The sequence below is a fragment of the Sorex fumeus genome, unplaced genomic scaffold, assembly GCF_029834395.1.
Source record: "Sorex fumeus unplaced genomic scaffold, SorFum_2.1 ptg000128l, whole genome shotgun sequence".
Taxonomy (NCBI): Eukaryota; Metazoa; Chordata; class Mammalia; order Eulipotyphla; family Soricidae; genus Sorex; species Sorex fumeus.
In genome coordinates, this window is record NW_026606185.1 from 18,908,654 (window position 1) to 18,930,131 (window position 21,478).

The 21,478-nt window shown below is 37.7% G+C and overlaps 1 protein-coding gene across 1 annotated transcript in view; it reads left to right on the forward strand.

Moving 5' to 3' along the window:
* L3MBTL4 (L3MBTL histone methyl-lysine binding protein 4) overlaps positions 1-21,478 on the forward strand; it is a 328,160-nt gene that overhangs the window by 200,977 nt on the left and 105,705 nt on the right. The window contains exon 13 of the mRNA XM_056138437.1: positions 13,851-13,921. Coding sequence (XP_055994412.1) covers positions 13,851-13,921 — 71 coding nt within the window. The remainder of the gene's footprint in view (positions 1-13,850; positions 13,922-21,478) is intronic.

Sequence of the window (21,478 nt, forward strand, 5' to 3'; positions counted from 1 at the left end):
ACAAATTGTGAGACTTGTTGTTACTGTTTTTGGCATTTTTAATATGTCACAGGGAGCTTGCCAGGCTTTGCCGTGGGCGAGATACTCTCGGTAGCTTGCCGGGCTCTCCAAGAGGGGAAGAGGAATTGAACCAGGCTCGGCCATCTCGGCCGCGTGCAAGGCAAATGCCTACCCGCTATGCGATTAGTTTTAAATACCTATCATATTCAATAATTAATAACATGTAAGAAAATGTTCAATAAGACTCTTTCTTTCATAATACTGTCCATATTATAAATTCTGTATACTTCCCTAAGTATACAGAAAGCCTATATTGTTAATAAATATGACAGAAGTCTATATTGTTAATAAACATGACAGAAGATTATGATAATCAGAGGGAATGCCTTATACTGGAACTGTTCCTTAATGATCCTTGTAGTAGATTGTACTGTAATAAACCAGATCGTTTATTTCCACTACTCAAATTAGCCTTAAGAAAAACACCTTCTATAAGGCCCATTTTCAGGATTAAAACAGTGTTCATTGATTGTTCCACATATTAACTTTCCAAGTCATTCACATCTTTTCTTTAATCTAGAGTATTTTATTTCACTTCTTATTCATACATTTTCTGCTTGTGAGGTAAAGTATGCAATGTCCTTACCTCCTCCCCTTAATCATTCACCTTTTTCATTTCTGGGCTTAGACCCTTATGCCTATTTTTGCTACCTCATTTGCTCCAATCTGCATTTTTTTCCTCTCCAAGAATGATCTTTTTCTTGAATTTTTTCTTTTATTTCAACCCATATGTGCTTCTTAAAATTAAATACTGTGTTTTATATATTTTTTATTTCAAGTGTTTTGTATAATGTCTGACATTTAGTAGATATTAGGCAAATTTAATAGGTTTTAAGAAATCACAAGGGATCAAGGACTGTGTGATGCCCTGGGATATGGATCGAATTTGGAATGGTCCCTTTCCTTCTTAGCACTGCATGGTGCTTTTGGTCTCCACCACATAAAGCTGTGTGTGTCTTAGCATCTACATTTTTAATACTTGGTTTTTGTATGAGCTTATACTGCCAAAAAGAGCGGAGACTGCTACTGTGTAAGAATCAATTTTATTGCTCTTTTATAAAAAATGACTGTTTGTATTGTACGTCTTAGTATGCCCAAGTTTATTGATTCAGACATAGATTAGTTTTCCTCTTAAAGTATCAATTTCTCATTTTAAAATGAATCTAAATATGAGGCTTAGGTTTTGAGTATAGGTATGAGCCATGCCTATTGTAGTCTATTCAAATTATTGTTCTGTATTTTCCTGTTTTCATAATAAGATGCTTATTTTAACGCCTTACAAGTTTTAGATGTGAATATCATATATCTTTGCTCCAAAGAGAAATTTACACCTTCACTTATCTGAACTGTTTATTTGGAACCCGTAAATAAATTAAACCCTGCAATTGAGTGGGCAGTGATGCAAACACACAGAACTTTCTGAGCCAGTAGAGGATGTGGCTGGACTGGAAGCCTGAGCCCCTCTGGATGTCCTCCCTTCATTCCCCTACCCCCTGCCCTTCTCTGATTAGAGTCTCAGGCAGGTCTAGCCAGGCATTACAGTCCTGGGACTTTACAATGGTAACAGACTCAAGAGATGATCTAATCAAACTTCTCTAACACAGAAATACGTCTACCACAGCCAAGTTATTCCTTTCCGTATCAACATTGTTGTTAGCGACAACTCCAGATTTTTTGATCAGGTCCTTGCTCTGTCTCACTACTCCATACCACCTCCTGTCTCGCAAGAAAGGTTCCGTCAGAAGGGATTTGGTTGGTTAAATGAAGACCTGAATGATGTCTGGCAGCAGTCAGGATGGTGAGCCTAACCAGGTCCTGAAATGTATTTTATTCATTCATTCCACATTTATTCATTTCACAAGTTCTTATTTCCGAGTTATTATTTCAAATTCCAGGGCCATAAACAGATTAAAATCCTTGCTCTTATTAAACTTCAGCCTGTAATGTTATGAAAACTATCCAGGCCAATACATGGCACAATAGAAATTTGAACTCAGGCTGGATGACTAGAGTCCTCCAGATTTGGCACAGGCACATAGATTCACCACTGCCAGCCATTCATTCAGCAAATATATGATGCTTCTGCTGTTGTCAAGTGGTGTATCAGCTACTGAAGATATAAAGTTGGACAAAATAGTTTCATCTCTGTGGGGAGTATATTTCCCGTTAAGGGAAATAGAGGGGAAAAAAGGTATAGTAAACTATAAACGTAAGGGAAAATCAAATTATGATAAATACCATGAAACAGTAACCAGGGGTGATAGAGTAACACTCAAAACATTTTCATCAGTTACCTATCTTAAAGTCCTAGAGACCATAAACAGAATCCAAGCCATTTAGGGGGAAAATGAGATCCATGGAGTATTTCACGAATTGAAAATGAAATTAGTCTTGCTAAGATCATTTTCTGAATATAAACAGGAAGTATGATGAGATGAAAGGGTTCAGCCCTCCCCCAGGTCCCCTGCCCTCACTTCCTTGGGCTCCTTCTCTCTCGTCCTGGGTTTCCTAAGGAAATCTGCAGTTTTACTGAAATGTTAGGAAATAGCCCAGGTATGCCTTTAAGAAGATCTGGAACATATATTTCTGAGCTGATTCTCATTAGACATTTTATAATTTATTGTGGATCTCTGGGTGTCTGGACTCTTGCCTCAGCCCAGGCTCTGAGTAATTAAGTGCTGCAGAACAGCGTGTGCTGATGTCCACAGTTCCCTGCATAAGGAAATGCTGCTGTTCCTTAATGCTAGAAAAAAAAAACTTTGTTGCACAAATATCAGTGTATATATTATATTTTTATCTATGTACTTGATTCACCTTTTTCTTTCTGCTTTTTGGATCACACCCTGCGATGCACAGGGGTTAGTCCTGGCTCTGCACTAAGGAATCACTCCTAGCGGTGCTCAGGGAACCATATAGGATGCTGGGAATTGAACCCGGGTCGGCTGCGTGCAAGGCAAATACCTACCCGCTGTGCTATTGCTCCAGTCCCTTGATTCACCTTTAAAACAACTATTTTCCATTCATTGTAAATTAGCAAGGTTGGGGCCTTTAGCATTATTATTTTTCTCATAACTAAAGTAATGTATATTAGAAAAATAGAAAACACAAATTATTAGAAATATTAAGAACATTAATAATAACAGATCTTTTTCCTATCTAGCAGCTTGAATCCATTTATGAAAACATGATGAAATATCTGCCGCAGTACTTCAGGAATATAGCAGTTTTTCAATACAATGTATCACTCCCTTGTCTTCAGCTGTGATGCTGCCTTCTGGGGTTATTGTGTGAATAGATTGTTATGCTCATTTTGACACATTTTTGTGCTTACATGCACATAATGTGACTATACATTTGTTTTTTAAAAATTATGTGTAATTTTTGTGTCAGTCTGCAAGATGTTTTCTTTTTATACTTTTCACTTAACAGTATTTTTCTTAATATACTTTTCACTTAACAGTATACTCTGGAGGAACTGAGGCAATAGTACAGAGGATGAGGTGCTTGCCTGGCACACAGCTGATGTGGGCGCTCTGTGTGCTCCCTGAGTACCAGGAATGATCCCCAAGTGCCTGGAGTAAGCCCCAAGCACAGCCAGGTGTGGCCCAAAAAAACAAAATAAAACTATTATGGGTAATTTTTATATTAACACAAATAAATCTGATGCTTCATTTTGTTTTTAATAATTGTATCATACATTATTACACTTCCCTAATTAATTCAACTGATCCCCTATTTCCCAGCAAAATATCCAAGTCATTTTTCATTATTTTCCTTCTTGTTAATAATTCTATAAAGTGTTCACATGTATATCATTTATTGATGCTTTATAATTTCAGTATTTTTAATGATGCATCGTTTTTAATAATGCAACATTTTAATGCTTAATTAATTATATTTGTTTACAAATTAAACATGTTAAAACAAAAATATAATTTTTTCTTTGTTTACTTTGGAGCCAGACCCAGTGATGCTTAGGAATTACTCCTTCCTCAGCACTGAGGACTCACTCCTAGTGATGCTCAGGGGACCATATGGGTTGCTGGCAATCAAGCCTGGGCTGGCTGCATGCTAGGCGAGCACCCTATTTGCTGTACTGTTCTCCATCCTCATGAATTCTTCTTTAGACTGATAATCTTGAAGGTCCTTAATACATTTTGGTTTGCTTTAAATTGTGCCTTGCCTGCATACTCTCCTAATGACTCGTTACCCCATTCCTAATTCTCCTTTCCTGCATGTGTCTAAGCTTCTGCTCTGTCCCTCTCTTTGGAAATTTGGTCTGAGGTCCACTTCAAACTCATCACCTCTGAAATCTTTAATCTTTCCAAACTTTTAAGCAAAAATAAAAATTCCCTTTCTATGTTGTGATCCTAAAGCAGCTTCTTCATCTCTTATTGTTGTGTTATATAAATATTATTTATTTGTCCTTTCTCATTCTATTTGTGTTAAAGCTGCCAGTGCACACATCTGTATCCTCAGATTCTTTGTATTTAGTTGGCAGACACCATCTGGACTAAATACAACACCTGAATACAGAAAAAGCTCAAAGAAATTTTCATGGACTCGGACAATTTATCTGAAAGTAAAAGACAGTGGGTGCGCTCCATTCTGAACTCTCCTAAATCCCAAAGCAGGCACTTCTCTTTATTTTTTGAATCTCCCTCTCTCTCTCTCTCTCTCTCTCTCTCTCTCTCCCTCTCTCTCTCTCTCTCTCTCTTGCTCCAGCATCCCTCTCTTTCCCACTCCCCCAGCAAAGCTGAAAAGTAAACTAGTATTTATCTTTCAGTCCCTATTAAAACATGGTCAAAACTATAGCAAAATATAGTTTTCATGTAATTTTGAGAAAGATAAAAGCATAAAACAATCACATGTGATATGTATGTTTTTGGCCTTCAAAACCTTTTGTTTTATAAAACTGGGGTTAGCAACATTTCTTGAAAATTGTGTTAGTAAATATTAATGTTAGGCTATAACAACAATAAGTTCTTTTTTTTTAAGTTTTATTAGTGAAACACCATGAGGGATAGTTGTATACTTACACATTTTTGTCCTTGGTTATCAGTTATACAATGATCGAGTACCCATCCCTCCAACAGTGCTCATTCTCCACCACCAATGATTCCAGTATCCCTTCCACACCCCCATCCCACCATCCAACCCCGCCTCTGTGGCAGGGCATTCCCTTTTGTTCTCTGTCACATTTTGGGTGCTGTGGTTTGCAAAAGAGGCATTGAGTGGCAGTCATGTTCGGTCTATGTATCTCTCATCCTGGGAGGATCCTCCCAACACCCTTTACTTGGTGCTCTGTCTGAGCTGCCTTTTCCCCTAGCATGTGCGACTGGCCTCCAAGCCATGGAGTGAACCTCCTGGAGCTTATCTCAGCTACTCTTGGGTGTTAGTCTCCTCTTTTGTTACTTTACATTCCCCAGATGAATGCAATCTTTCTATGTCTTCCCTCTCTTTCTGACTTATTTCACTTAGCTTGATACTTTCCATGTAGTACCTCTTGTATGTAAATTTCATAACTTCATCTTTTCTAACAGTTGCATAGTACTCCATTGTGTAGATGTACCAAAGTCTCTTTAACCAGTCATCTGTTCTCGGGCACTCAGGGTTTTTTTTCAGATTTTGGCGATTGTGAACAGTGCAGCAATGAACATAGAAGTTCAGTTGTCATTTCAACTGTACTTTTTTGCCTCTCTGGAATATATTCCCAGGTGTGGTATTGCTGGGTCAAATGGAAACTCAATTTCTAATTTTTTGAGAATCGTCCATACTGTTTTCCAAAAGGGCTGAACCAGTCGGCATTCCCACCAGCAGTGAAGGAGAGTCCCTTTCTCGCCATATCCACGCCAACACGGGTTGCTTTTGTTCTTTTGGATGTGGGCTAGTCTTTGTGGTGTGAAATGATATCTCATTGTTGTTTTGATCTGCATCTCCCTGATTATTAGTGATGTAGAGTATTTGCTCATGTGCCCTTTTTTTTCATTCTTATTAGTGAAATACCAAGAGGTACAGTTGTAGACTCACAAAGTTTTGTGCTTCGGTTTCAGTTATACAGTGATCGAATACCCATCACCCCACCAGTGCCCATTCTCCACCACCACTGATCCCAGTATCCCTCCCACCCCCTATCCCCCCCATCCCACCCTGCCTCTGTGGCAGGGCATTCCCTTTTGTTCTCTCTCTCCTTTTGGGTGCTGTGGTTTGCTAAAGAGGCATTGAGTGACAATCATATTCGGTCTATAGTCTACTCTTAGCACGCATCTCCCATCCTGGGAGGATCCTCCCAACACCCTTTATTTGGTGCTCCCTTCTCTATCTGAGCTGCCTTTTCCCCTAGCGTGTGCGGCTGGCCTCCAAGCCATGGAGTAAACCTCCTGGTAATTTCAGGAGTGTTTGCTCCTTTTCTTTGAAGAATGTTATGGGTATCGTTATAGAGATCGCATTGAATTTGTACAATGCTTTGGGAAGTATTGCCATTTTGACAATGTTAATTATCCCAATCCATTAGCAGGGGATATCTTTCCATTTCCTCGTGTCCTCTTTTATTTCCTGAAGTAGCATTTTGTAGTTTTCTTTGTACAGGTCCTTTACTTCCTTAGTTAAGCTAATTCCTAGATAGTTTATTTTCTGGGGCACAATTGTGAATGGGATTTTTTTCATGTCACTTTCTTCTCTCTCACTATTTGCATATAGGAAAGCCATGGGCTTTTGGGTATTGATTTTATAGCCTGCAACTTTACTATACAAGTCGATTGTTTCTAGGAGTTTCTTGGTAGAGGTTTTAGGTGCTCTAAGTATAGTATCATATCATCTGTGAATAGGAAGAGCTTGATTTCTTCCTTTCCTACCTGTATGCCCTTAATATCTTTTTCTTGTGCCTTTTTACCATTTATATTTCTTTTTTGAGAAAGTTTGTGTTCATTTCATCACCCCATTTTTGATGGGGTTGGATGTTTTGTTCTTGTGGAGTTCAACCAGGGCTTTGAATATCCTTGATATCAACCCCTTATCAGATGAGTATTGGGTGAATATCCTTTCCCATTCTATAGATTGTCCTTGTATTCTGGTCACTGTATATTTTGAGGTGTAGAAGCTTCTTAATTTAAGATAGTCCCATTTTTATCTCTGTTTCCACTCGATTGCTGAGTGGAGTGTCATTTTTGAAGATACCATTAGCCTCAATATCGTGGAGGGTTTTGCTGACCTTGTCTTCAGTGTACTTTATGGGTTTTGGCCTGATGTTGAGATTTTTAATGCATTTTGATCTCACTTTTGTGCATGGTGTTAGGTCGAGGTCTAAGCCCATTTTTTTGCACAAAGAAAGAGAGAGAGAGAACCCTAAAAACCGAATCAGAAATGAACAAGGGGACATCAGAACAGGAACCAATGAAATTCAAAAGATGATCGGAGACTACTTTGAGAGTCTGTATGCCACAAAACAAGAGAACCTAGAAGAAATAGATAAATTCCTGTATTCCTAAAATCTCCCAAGATTGAACCAAGAAGACGTAGGATACCTGAACAGACCATTCATATCAAGGAAATCTAAACTCTAATCAAAAGTCTTCCCCAAAACAAAAGCCCAGGCCCAGATGGATTCACTAGTGAATTCTTCCAAACATTTAAAGAAGACCTGTTGCCAGTTCTCCTCAAGCTTTTCCAGGAAATTGAAAAAACAGGAACTCTCCCAAACAGCTTTTATGCAGCACATATCTCCTTAATACCAAAAGCAAACAGAGACACCACCAACAAACAAAACTATTGGACAATATCTCTGATGAATAGGGATGCTAAGATTCTCAACAAAATATTAGCAAATAGAATCCAACAATTCATCAAAAAGATCCTATACCATGACCAAGTGGGATTCATCCCGGCGATGCAAGGATGGTTTAACATTCAGAAATCGATCAACATAATCTATCATATCAACAAAAGTAAAGATAAAAACCATATGATCATATCAATAGATGCAGAGAAAGTGTTTGACAAGATCCAACACCCGTTTATGATGAAAACTCTCACCAAAATGGGTTTTGAAGGAATTTTCCTCAAGATAGTCAAAGCCATCTATGACAGACTCATGGCAAGCATTATCCTCAATGGGGAAAAACTAAGGGCCTTTCCTCTAAGATCAGGGACAAGACAAGGATGCCCACTATCACCACTTCTGTTCAATATAGTACTGGAACTACTTGCAGTGAATATTAGGCAAGAAAAAGACATTAAAGGCATCCAGATAGGAAAGGAAGAAATTAAACTCTCACTATTCAGAGATTATATGATACTATATCTCGAGAATCCTAAATCCTCTACCAAGAAACTCCTAGAAACAATAGACATACATAGTAAAGTCGCAGGCTATAAAATCAGTGCCCAAAAATACATGGCCTTCCTACACGCAAATAATGAGAGAGAGGAAAGTGACATGAACAAAACAATCCTGTTCACAACTGTGCTCCAGAAAATCAAATACTTCGGAATCAGCCTAACTAAAGAGGTAAAGGACCTCTACAATGAAAACTACAAAACGCTACTCCATGAAATAAAAGAGGACACAAGGAAATGGAAACATAACCCCTGCTCATGGATGGGAAGAATCAACATTGTCAAAATGGCAATACTCCCCAAAGCATTATACAGATTCAATGCAATCCCTATAAGGATCCCCATGAAATTCTTCAAAGAAATCGATCAAGCACTCCTGAAATTCATATGGAACAACAAATGCCCAGGAATAGCTAAAGCAATTCTTGGGAAAAAAACGTGTGGAGGCATTACCCTCCCAAACCTCAAACTCTACTACAAAGTGTTAATAATTAAAACAGCATGGTACTGGAACAAAGCCAGGGCCACAGACCAAAGGAACATGGTGGAATATCTTACACACAACCCCAAATGTATGAACATCTTATCTTTGATAAGGGAGCAAGAAATGTGAAGTGGAACAAGGAAAGCCTCTACAACAAATGGTGCTGGCATAATTGGACTACCACCATAAGTTCTTAACTACGATTACTCAAATCTGCCATTATAGTGTGAAAGCAGCCATTGACAATAAGTAGACAAAGAGGTTTGGCTGTGTTGTAGCAAAACTTTGTTTATAAAAAGAGGCAATGGGTGAACTAGACTACTGGGATATTGTTCATTATTGGCCAATTCCTGTTTTAAGGAATTGTTCAGGTACATTTTAACTAATCTGAGTTAAATTTACCGTCTGATTCTTTAGTCTCTTTATCCCTGTATGGCCTTGAGCAAGATTCTTAACATCTTTTTCAACACACCACATACACACATATATGATGCATATAAATTACCTGCTTCATGGTAGTATCTGTTTCAGGACCCCAACATTTTCTGAGCACAGAAGCAGTGGTTTGTTATAAGGAGAGAAGCATAGTAAGAGGGTCAGAGAACATTGTTGCTGTCCACTTTGCAACTTAGAGGTAACAGAATCCTAAGGAAAGGATGAGTGAAAGAGAAAAGGATAGCAGAGACCTGGGAAGGAAAGTTGTCCCATTTCCACAATGGATGCAGTGATTTTCTACTTTTCACCTCTCCTATAGAGTGGATCAGAGACAGAGGCCTGACACTATAGCTATAGCAATACTATTCATGAAAGAGTTTCAGAATTTTTTATGGTACTTGAGTTGTGATAACAATATAAAAGGTGTGAGTCGTAATTTAAATGAATTCATTCTTTAATAAAATCAGATGTTAATACATGGATATTTTAATGCTGTTGCCTTTTTATTTTAATTTAAAAAATAATATATTATTGAACTAATCATTTCTGAGCATTTCATGACTATATACAGTAGATTTTCTCCAAATGCAGCACTTTTCCCTCTACCTACAAGGCTAAGTGCAAGAACTTGAGAATAATGAGACTCTGTCCAGCTGGATAGCACAAGTGGGGTCCGTGTGCCTGGTACTGCAAAGCCCAGATATGGGGTACAGTCCTAGTGGCCCCTAAGCACCACTGAATGTGGACCCTACAAAAACCATGAAATGAAAAATAAATTAACTTTAAAAAAGACTTTTGGTTAGCTCCTAGCTTTTATCTTAAACCTCAGTTCTTGTCTTCCTTGCATTTTGTAGACACTTCAGTCACATAAATTCATTCTTTTTTATAGTTTGCATATTATTTATTCAGTAAGAGTATAAGTTTGACAATTCATTATATCTTACACTAAGATGATAAGTTCAGCAATTAAATATGTCTTATACTTAAGAGTATAAGTTTCGGGGCTGGAGTGTTAGCAGAGCGGGTAGGGCATTTGCCTTGCACGCGGCCAACCCGAGTTCAATTCCCAGCATCCCGTATGGTTCCCTGAGTACTGCCAGAAGTAATTCCTGAGTACAGAGCCAGGAGTAACCCCTGTGCATTGCCAGGTGTGACACAAAACAAAACAAAACAAAACAAACACTGTCCTCCCGTTGTCTATCGATTTGCTCGAGCAGGCCCAGTAACATCTCCATTTTGAGACTTATTGTTACTGTGTTTGGCATATTAAATATGTAATGGGTAGCTTGCCAGGCTTTGTCAGGCGGGTAAGATACTCTCGGTAGCTTGCTGGGCTCTCCAAGAGGGGCAGACGAATCAAACCTCGCTTGGCTGGGCTGGCTCGCGCAAAGCAAACACCCTACTGCTGTGCTATCACTCTGCACCCCCCCCCCCAAAAAGAGTAAGTTTGGCAACTAGATATAACCTGAGTCCTGAGAAAGGGACATTTTCTGTGAAGAAAAAAAAATAGGTCAAGAAACTCATTCTAGGGGCTGGAGATATAATACAGAGATTAAAACACAAGACATAAACTTATTCTTAATCTCCCAAACACATCTCACCTCCCATTCTGTTTTATGTTGGTTCTACTCCACTTCTGTTTTTCTCCCGCCCCAGTTGCCAGTATCTTTACAAACCTCTCTGTTACTCACACCACTATTCTGCCAACACACTGTGTCCTCTGCAGAGCTCCTTAACCACCCCAGCACTCATCATATTCCCAGCTTCCAGGAGCATTAACCTGGCACTCACCATATCCCCAGCAGCCGCCTGGAGCATTAACCACCCTAGCACTCACCATATCCAGGCAGCTGCCAGGAACATTATTGACTCTCCCTGCCTTTTGCTCTGAAATCTGAAATCTCCCAGGCAGCTTTTGTAAATGCCCGGTGAGCCCTATGTCTCAAGAAGATGGTCTGTAGAGTAGGGAAATAACCCTGTTTTGAGTCCAAAGACTTCAATTTGTGTCTAAGCTCCAGCCATCTACTCCTTTGTGTCCAAGCTGGATACATGGCTTGATATTACTAACCTCCAGTTGTTATCTTTAAGTAACAAAAATTCTAGACTTAGGGTTTTTTTTTAAGAATCAAATGAGATTAAACAAAATGAAGAAGGGAGCCACAGAGATAGTAAAGAGGTTAAAACTTTTACTTTGCATGTAACTGAACCTAGTTAAAACACCAGTAATACATGCTCCCCCGAGCACTGCCTTGTGTGTCACCTCCACTCATCAAATGAAGAGAACAATGGACCAAAGCACTTAACTTGCATGCAGCAAATCTGGGTTTGATCCTGAACCACATATGGTCCCTTGAACACCACCAGGAGTGATGCCTGAGCACAGAGCCAGGAGTAAAACCTGAGCATCTCCGTGTATTCCAAAAGTCAAAAATGCCACAAATAAATCAAGACCAGGAGAATTCTTTGAAGGTCCCTTTCTCACTCACATGTTATTGGATCAGAACTGTTTATAGTTTAACTTGACATGTCCTCCTAGTACTGAAATAATGTTGAAAGCAAACTATACCCAGATTTCATATCAAGCTGTCATTAATTACAAGTGGCTGACTTTTATCCCTCAAAAGCCACTCAATAAATGTAACTGACTTTTTTAAATGCCCATCAGAGAAAAGAAAGATGTACTAGCTTCCGTATTTTAATTTGTAAGGTCCAATCAAGATCTTTACCAGTATGTACTCAGATGTTTTCAGATGATTTGCAGATCAACTGGTTCTTAAAATCTGTAAAGTTTGAGGAAAAGCACTCAAAAATTTTTGAGAAACATACTTGGAAAGATAAAATCATTATTTTTCTTCTAACTTTTTTTTCCTCAAAATGACTGCACTGTACTATTTGTGCATGAGTTGTGTCCCCAACCCTCAACAGGGACCAGCTTTCTTCAGTCACTGCTCTCACTGCTTAAATTCAAGTTTTCTTTCTGTAGTATGGATTTTTTTTCTACAAGAATGTAATTAAATGCTACAGAGTGAAAAGAATTGAAGTTAACACTTAAAATATATTTCAGTGCATTGAATTAATTAAAATTCTCTGCATTGTCCATGACATAAGATCACAACCTGTCTTAGGAGATACTGTTTCACTAGCTGTTTTTTAAAAACCAGGTAAGGCAAGTAATTTCTCCATTTCCTTTGGGGAAGCTGAGACCTCTAGAGATTAAAAATGTATACTGGGTCACAAAATTAGAGCATGACTGCTAAGGCCTTGCATGGCTCCAGATTCTCTGCAGTGACTCCCTGGGGTCTGCAGTGTGTCCCAGGTTATCAGCCCCCTGGGACTAGTGCCACAGTAGCTCTAAGAAGATCTCTTTAAGATTTCAAGTTGGGTACCTGGAGCAACAGTACAGTGGGAGGGTATTGCCTTGCATACAGCAGACGTGACTTGATCCCTGGCACACCGTGTGATCCCCTGAGCTCCAACAAGAGTGATCCCTGAGTATAGAGCCAGAAGCATGCCCCATGCACCTCTCTATATGGCCCAAAAGCAAAAAAAAAAAAAAAAAGACTCAGGTTGGAACTTCAATATAAATTCTTTTTTTGGTGTTGTTTCTCTGATAAATGTCTTAATGGTAGGGTAAGAAAAACCTTACTGATAAATAGAAGATGTTTCTACCATAACATGCATGTGTATAGAACATATAGTTCATTTAGATTTTTCCCAAATTGTCTATGTCACTGAGGTTCCGTATAACTTTTGATAACTGAAACTTTTCTCATCTAAAACATAAATTAAAACAATTATTTCATGCTCAAAGCTCAAAGGCTTGTCAGTGGGAATAAGGGAGTCATGTCCATGTGCAATAAGAAAATGTATTTGCAAAGCAGTGTATAAAAAATTCCATTAAAATTGTAATTATATATGTAATCAGCTATTTCAAGCCTTATGTACCTAAAATTAATCACTGGTAATTATCAACAGTGCAAAAGTTTCATTTTAGAAACTTTCATATTCATTACATTCTATCAAGTTCAAATTTTGATAGTTTTATAATGAATTAAAAAATTAGTTCTTACTGCATAGTAAAGCATTTTAAAAGTTAATTAATTCTTTGACATTAAACAGTGTAGCTAAAATACTTTATACAGTTCTTTAAGCACAATGTCTATATCCCTTGATTAAAATAAGTACTAAAATCATCAAATCATCAGTAGTGATTATTATTTATCCACCTACTCTATCACCTACCATCTCTAATTGTTTCCCTTCATAATCTGAAAAAAAGTTATTATCAAAATCTTAGAAACATTTTACTGTCATAGAATGAAGGAAAATTAGGGCAACAAACTTTTATAAATATAATGCAAAAAATGTATAGTTGTAAAATTTTAAATTTATAAGAAAAATTTTAGAAAGAACCTATGCAACAAAATACCTGATAATTCACTACTATTAACCCTCTGGTTTCTATTTACATTTGTATTATCATAATTCCAACCTCACAGGATAATGAATCTAGATTTTATTTCTGTTCTTTGCCCAGACTTGTACAGCAGGCAAAGTGTTTGAAAATCAAAGGAAAAGAAGAAATTGACATCGCTAATCTCTTCAGAGGTAAAAATCAAAAACATTGTCAAAAACACAAACTATGCTTTTTGTTGTGGAGAAATTTTTTGGTTATTTGGTTGTATTGTTCTTCTAGGGAATGATGAAAAGCATATGACTAGAATTCGGTCTTCTTCCAACACTGTGAATAATAAGTTCTGTCACTTCTTTAGTATAAACCTTAATTTTCTTATTTTTAAGTGAAAGAACTAGACTATAATCTCTAGGTCTTCACTTTAAAGATAGGACAAATTTAAACATACAAAAATAGAATTCTCAGTGGTAAAATCTCATTTTATATCTGCAAAGACCATTAAGTGAAACCAGAAGTCATTCGTTGCGTCTTTATAATTCTAGAATTACCACTCACCAGTAAGACACACAAAAGATTATTGACAAAGTTTGTTACCAGGAGCCAAAGCAACAGTATAGCAGGTAGGTAGAGTATTTGCCTTCCGCACATCTAATCCAGGTTCAAACACCAGCATGCTGTGTGATTCCCCAAGCACTGCCATGAGTACAGAGCCAGGAGTAATACCTGCTGGGTGTGCCCAAAAACCAAAAAAGAGAAAGAAAATATTTGTAACCATTAAAGGATAACAGATTAAGTATTGGGAAAAGAATTGAATATTTTTATTTAATTATGTTTCTTTCTAAGGTTTAATAGATTTAATTTCATCTGTCACTATTAAGGATATATTATTTCAGCACCCTAAGAAATTTTTTTCCCATGGTCGGAGAGATACTACAGAGGTTAAGGCAATTGCCTTGCATGCAGCCAACCTGTGTTTGATTCCCAGCGCTGTATACCACCTGGAGTGATAGAGCACTGCTGAATGGGGCCCAAAACACAAACGAGGGAGAGACAGAGAGAGAAGAAAAGAGATGCATATTTCTTTAGTTGTGTTAATTTAGTGCAAAAATTTTTATTTGATCAAATATTGAAATTTTGTGATTTATTGTCTTAGTGCTATATGCGTATATTTCCTGGAATACATGCAGTAGATCTGATTTATCCCCCAAAGGAAAAGGAAATTAGCAAATTTTTCGCCGACCTGACCAAAAGGGCAACACATTTACATACTTTAGTAGAACTTCATTTAACCTCCATTACAGATACCCATTCTACTTTCGAATGAGAAGCACTTGTGCCAAAGGTCGTGGCTCTGATAACAGTGCCACCTGATAGTTTGAGGCAGGGCTTGTAATTGAGAGAATTTTCTATTTCCCCTCAGTCACCATGGGAATAGGAATTTTTTCCTCAGAAAATGGAGGAGAGTTGAGTTACTCTGGTTTCACTAGGCACATTTAATTCTATCAGAAGTTTTCTACAGAATATAACCAGAGCTGAACATTAAATCAGATAAAATAACTGTTATTTTAGGAACTGCTCCATACAAAGGTCTAACCATTTTAACCAGTCTTCTTTCTGTAAGCAGCATGTTTTAGAACCGAATAAGAATCTCTAAAAAGTGTCACTGCTTTAATTCATATTTTGACACTTTTGAAAATATCTCCACAGCATAATTATGTATATGTTCCTGTTAAAACAGATACACAGTTTTGTAGTTCACATAGTAAAAATTGTAATGAGAATCATTCTTATAAAAATAGAAAATATCACTAGCAAAATGTATTTGCATAATATGAAAACTGAGCTCTCTTCTGGCTTGCTCAGTATGCACTTGTTCCTTTCTGCATCACTAGTGTAGTTTATAGTCATATGCATTGATTGATTGTTTACTGCGATCTTTGATGTGCCTTCTCACTTCAGACTCCTTTCAGTGAAGGTCCAAGTTAAGATGCAAGGCAGTAGAGATGGGAGACTTCTGTGCCACCCCCACCCCCACCCCCTACAGCTGTACACCTCTCAGCTGTCTTCATCCTCAGTACTCTCCTGTTAATGAAATGCCTTCAGGAAGATTCTTATCAGAGTAATGTACCAAAGGATTCCCTTTTGTTTCTCACAGATATCTTAATTTAGGTCCCTTTATGTTGCTAAGAGTAATATGTAGCATTCCCAGTTTGGCTGGTGGGGGCTGTCAGATTTTTGTTTTACTTTATTTTATAGTAATTTAGCCAATTGGTTGCAGTGGTGTTTGCATTTCTGTTTTTGATATAAAAAGGTATTGCATCCTTGTCACCACCAAAGTACCCAGACCCACCACCACCGTTGCGTCACTTCTACTCTCCCAGTCCCCTGCCCTATACCCTCCACCCAACACACACACTGCTTTGTAAATTCAGTGATGTCATCCAAGTCCAAGGTTTCATCATCATTTAATACTCCATTCCCTGATGTTGTTTCCCTATAAATCATAGATATTTGACGTTATGTGGTATTTGAGAAAGACAAATTTTTATCTTTTATCTTCATCAATTGATGTTTCAGTAGAGAAACAGATGTTTTCAAATAAAACACAGCATAACTCATTCCTTCTGATTTCTACACAATAGATAAGATCTGGGGAAACCTTCTGCTGGCAAATTCTTACATGGGGGGGGGGGGGGTGCGGGGCAGGGAAGAGGTGAAAGCCAAAGAGGTACTTGAGCCAATGGCCTTGGGCCTAGAGAAAACAAAATTTGACCAGAAGTTTAAAAAGTCCAGTTCCTGTTGATAATGACAGACAGAGGCCCAGCAAGGGACCAAAGAAAGGCAGGACCCAGGAGAACAACACCAAGTATTTTTCGTGAAAGCCAACCCTGAAAAGCCAGTTCCTCAAGCTGGGAGTTCTTTTAATTGAGTGGAAGATTGTTCTGGATTTAGTCATACCTATTGACATAGAAGCAACATGTTTTCTCTAAGCAGCACAAACATGAAGGGCTGGAGAGATCACCTGTCTAGGGGAGGGGTGTGATGTTTGGAAATTGATTGTTGCCAGCATAGTAGCCTGTTGTAGATTTATTTTTAAGAAAGCATGTTATTAAAACAGTTTTCTTTCCACCTTTTCACCTAATTTATCAGATGGTTTGTTTTTAATAAACTAAGGTGGTTATTTTGCATAAACATAGCAAGACTAGAGGCTTTGCAATTAGGATTACCCTGTTATTTATTGGGAGGTCCTGCAGAGTGGCTCAGGACAGAGCAGGACACTCTCATAGGAGCCAAGAAATTAATTTCCTCTCTTTATGTCAGTAGTGACCAGTCCTGGCCAATGTGAAGATGCCAGTGTAAGGCAGCGCAGTGAGTGAGTGGTAGACTTGAACTCTCATTTTCCGTACAAGTCTCAGCGTGGATAGGAGTCCAGCCTGCCCTGTTTGGGCCTGGGAGATTCTTAGGGCTTTTCTCTACACTAGAGCCAGGCCCAGGCAGTGGTCACAGATTTGGAAAATCCTTGTTTTCCATAGTGGGGACTTTTCCAGTCTTTAAACCCTTCAGGATCTTCCTAAAGTACTAGAAAATACTAGACAGTAGTTTAAATATATGTCATTTAAATTAATCCCTTTGGGCACTTCCACCCCCACCCTCAAGGCAGCTTTGGGGATTATATCGCTGACCTGCAATTTCCCAGCTGTACTAGGGATAGTACAGACTCCAGAGAAGAAACACTCTCTTTCCAGTTTTATGCAAATTAACATATCTGCATGACCTTGGATTATTATTTAATAATTTTTTAATTTTTTATTTTGGAGCACAGCGGTAGGGCGTTTGCCTTGTGCACAGCCCACCTGGCTGAGCTGGGTTCGATTCCTCTGCCCCTCTGGGAGAGCCTGGCAAGCTACCAAGAGTATTCAATATGCCAAACATAGTAACAGTAAGTCTCACAATTGAGACGTTACTGGGCCCGCTCAAGCAAATCGATGAACAAAGGGGGGAGAGATTTTGCTGTAAATTTTTTAATTTCACATAAGCCTCTAAATTTAACCATAGTTTCTCAGTCACTTGTTTGGTTTGGTTTGGGAAGATTTGAATAACAATCTATATGAAATATGTTGGGTTATATGGGAAACGTTTATTTTCCATTTCTTTTATGAGGGAAAGGGGTATATTCTCAAAGATTGTATATACATGGGCTAGAGCGATAGCACAGCAGGTAGGGAGTTTGCTTTGCACGCGGCCGATATGGCCAACCCGAGTTCGATTCCTCTGCCCATCTCAGAGAGCCCAGCAAGCTACCGAGAGTATCTCTCCGCATGGCAAAGCCTGGCAAGTTACCCATGATGTAATCGAGATGCTAAACACAGTAACAAGTCTCACAGTGTTACTGGGCCTGCTCGAGCAAATCGATGAACAAGAGGATAGTGACAGTATATACATGTGTATATATGCACACCCACCCAGTTACTATTTTTAATATCTTGAACATATCTTCAGTTTCAATTTGAAATTGTACTTCAGTATTTAGTATAATGAATTTAATTCACAGATTTGGTTGGCAGATATAATTTAAAAATCTTTATTTTAATTATACTTCTTAGTGATTCAATAACATCATTCCTAATAATCATGCATAAAATAATATTTTATGATGAAAACTTGTAATTAGTTTGAAGTGATATCTATTTCTTGTGATAACATAATTATCGAAAAGGATGTGGGGCAGTAAATTTAGTAGGTTAGAGTTGCCTTTCTAATCAATAGTATACTTATAGTGTTGTTACTCTGACATGGCAAATGGTAATTGTGCCACTGTAACAAAATAGCACATAAATGAAGAGTTGGCATATTTGGCAATACCACAAGCCTCTTCTTTGGGACAGACTTGGGCAGGTGAAGTGGATGAAAGTATATCTCCATTAAAAATAAAGGACCTGTCCATCTATTTGTATACCTTCTGTTCCCCTGGAAAGCCCCCAAGCCAAAGCTTCCTAAACCCAGGTATTTAGCACCGTATATAGATATTGATGTCAGGAATAACGCATTTGGTCATTACAGGAGACATCATTGATATCAGTGAAATTTAGAATCAGATTGTTTTGAGAAAAAAAACTTTTTCTTTAATTGCTTTTTATTATTTTTGTTTTCAAGTGTGCAAACAATGCTGTTTATTTTCACTGTCACTGTCACTGTCCTCCCATTGTTCATCGATTTGCTCGAGCAGGCCCAGTAACGTCTCCACTTTGACACTTGTTACTGTGTTTGGCATATCAAATACGTCACGGGTAGCTTGCCAGGCTTTGCCGTGCGGGCGAGATATTCTCGGTAGCTTGCTGGGCTCTCCGAGAGGGGCAGAGGAATCAAACTCGGATCAGCCACGTGAAAAACATATACATTGTTAATAAGTCAATTGTGGATTTATTTTAGAACCAATAATTTACATTTTCTTCTTTTTTACCAGTTTAGAATGATAATTTATTTGGCGATCTATAATTCATTTTTTTCAACTTGTTGATATATTAGTTATCCTCTGTGTGTGTGTGTTTGTGTGTATACTCGATCTTTTTTTTTAAGTAAAAATTTAGTGCTTGAGCCAAGAAATGGAAATTAAGTGAAAACCCACTAATTGCTGCCTTCCAGGTACCATGTCTTGCCAGGATAATCACTCTTTGGGTTTTGTTCTGAACATCTTATAAATAACCTCGTACAGTATATATTCTTTTATGTCTCACTTGTTTTTAATATCAACAAAGTATTATATCCACTCAATGTATTACTTTTCTCATTTATATTCTTAAATTTATGAAGATATGCAAATCATATGATCATTCAATAAATTAGTGACCTAAATTTTTAAAATTTCTTAGCAGTTTTCAAAATTACATGTTGCTGGAAATTTGGTCTGTTTCTTCTAATTTTCGTATTTGTTTCTTTGAAATTGTTCATAATCTCCTCTGAGATTTTTCAGTGATTTTCGATTCTGTGATCATATTCTTTCTCAATTTCTGAAATTTTACATCATGTCATGTTCTCTTTCTAAATTTATAGAAATCTATTTTCTCAGTAGCCTAACTTATTACTGTATTTATCTGCCCTGTATATTTGTTTCTCTTTTATTAATTTCTATTATCCGACTTCTGCTATTCTGACCCACATGGGACTTATCCTTACAGTTTCTCTGACTCCTGTAAGTGATTACTCATTTATTTACCTTCTTCCTCTTGATCTCTCGATTTGGAGTGGAGGCTGGTGATTCTGATCACTGGGCGTGGGGGGTGGGGGGTTGAACATACCTGCTTGTGGTGCTGGCACAATTGAGTGTGGATTTCTCTGGGAATTGCACTCGGTTGTGGTGCTCTGACCTACTGTTTGCAGTGCCCTGGAGGTAACACCTTTAGTTGTAGAGCTGGGGAATCCAAATGGAAGAGCATCCAAGATCACACTCTGGGCAAGTGTTGGCTTCATGACTTTAAAGTGGACGACCCCACCCTACTGAAGCACACCCTGCTCCCGGATACTTTCCTTTTAAAATGTGTTTTAACATAGTCCACTTAATCTCAGCAGAGATTTGCCTATGTTCTACAGATTTTGGTTTAGTTAATTTTATAATTGTTTAGTCCAAAACATTTTTTATTTACATTGTGGCATTTTTAAATCTGTGGGTTGAATGAAAGCATACTGCTTCCTTTTTTCATATAACTGGGGATTCTATTATCTTTGTATTACTGTCTTTAGCTTTATTTCTCACTGCTAAGAACCCATATTTTGAATTTTAAATTTTTAAATCAGATTATTAGAACTTATTTATCTTTATTGATACTTCTTTTTATGTCTGCTTGTTCTGTTGGTTTCTGAGATAGATGTATTAAATTGTTGAAATCTGTTGAAATTGCAGCCTTAGCTAGTACTCCTTTAAATATATATATGACTACATTATTGCACCCATTAAAGTTAGAATAATTTTTAATAATGTTAAAAAATACCTCTTTATTTCTCCTAATGCTTCTGGCACTGAAGTCTACTTTGCCTAGTGTTAATATCACTGTACTACTAGTTTTCTTCTGGCTAGTGTTCAGATGGCTAATGTTGCTCTTTCTATTATTTTATGTCTTTCATAATTGTTCATATATTTAAGATTGTCGATTTTGGTTTAGAGCTATCATTTTACTAACTTTATTTCTCAAGAGTTTGTATTCGTTTTTATAATTCTTGATTCATTCATTAATTTACTTTTTGGTTGGGGTCACACCCAGCTGTTTCCAGTACTTCTGGTGTTGTGCTCAAAGATCACTTTCGACAGTGCTCAGGGTACCATATCTGGGGGGGGCAGGGAGGGTCAAGCACAGGTAAACCACATGCCAGGCAACAAACTGCCCTGTGCATTATCTCTCCTGCAGCTTGATTTATTTTTCAGTCAAGAATCATTAATATTTTTTTCTATACTTACGGTTATGTGCTTAATCAGAATTCGTATTGAGGTATCATGACTTGCAGTAATATTAATATTCATGCTCTCTGGGCTCACCAAGCTGCTGTACCACCTCTGCCTCCAGAGTGCCAGTATCAGAGCTCTCCACCATCGTGGGTGGCTACTCATTTTCAATATTAGCATAGAAAATGCAGCATTCATCTTTCATCTTTATGTAGCATTTTCGTAAAGGCTACTGTTTCGTAGTTCTTGTATAATATCTTTCAGTTCTGTTTTATTTTTTAAGTCTTTCGTGGTTCAAAAATGTCTTTTTCTCTCA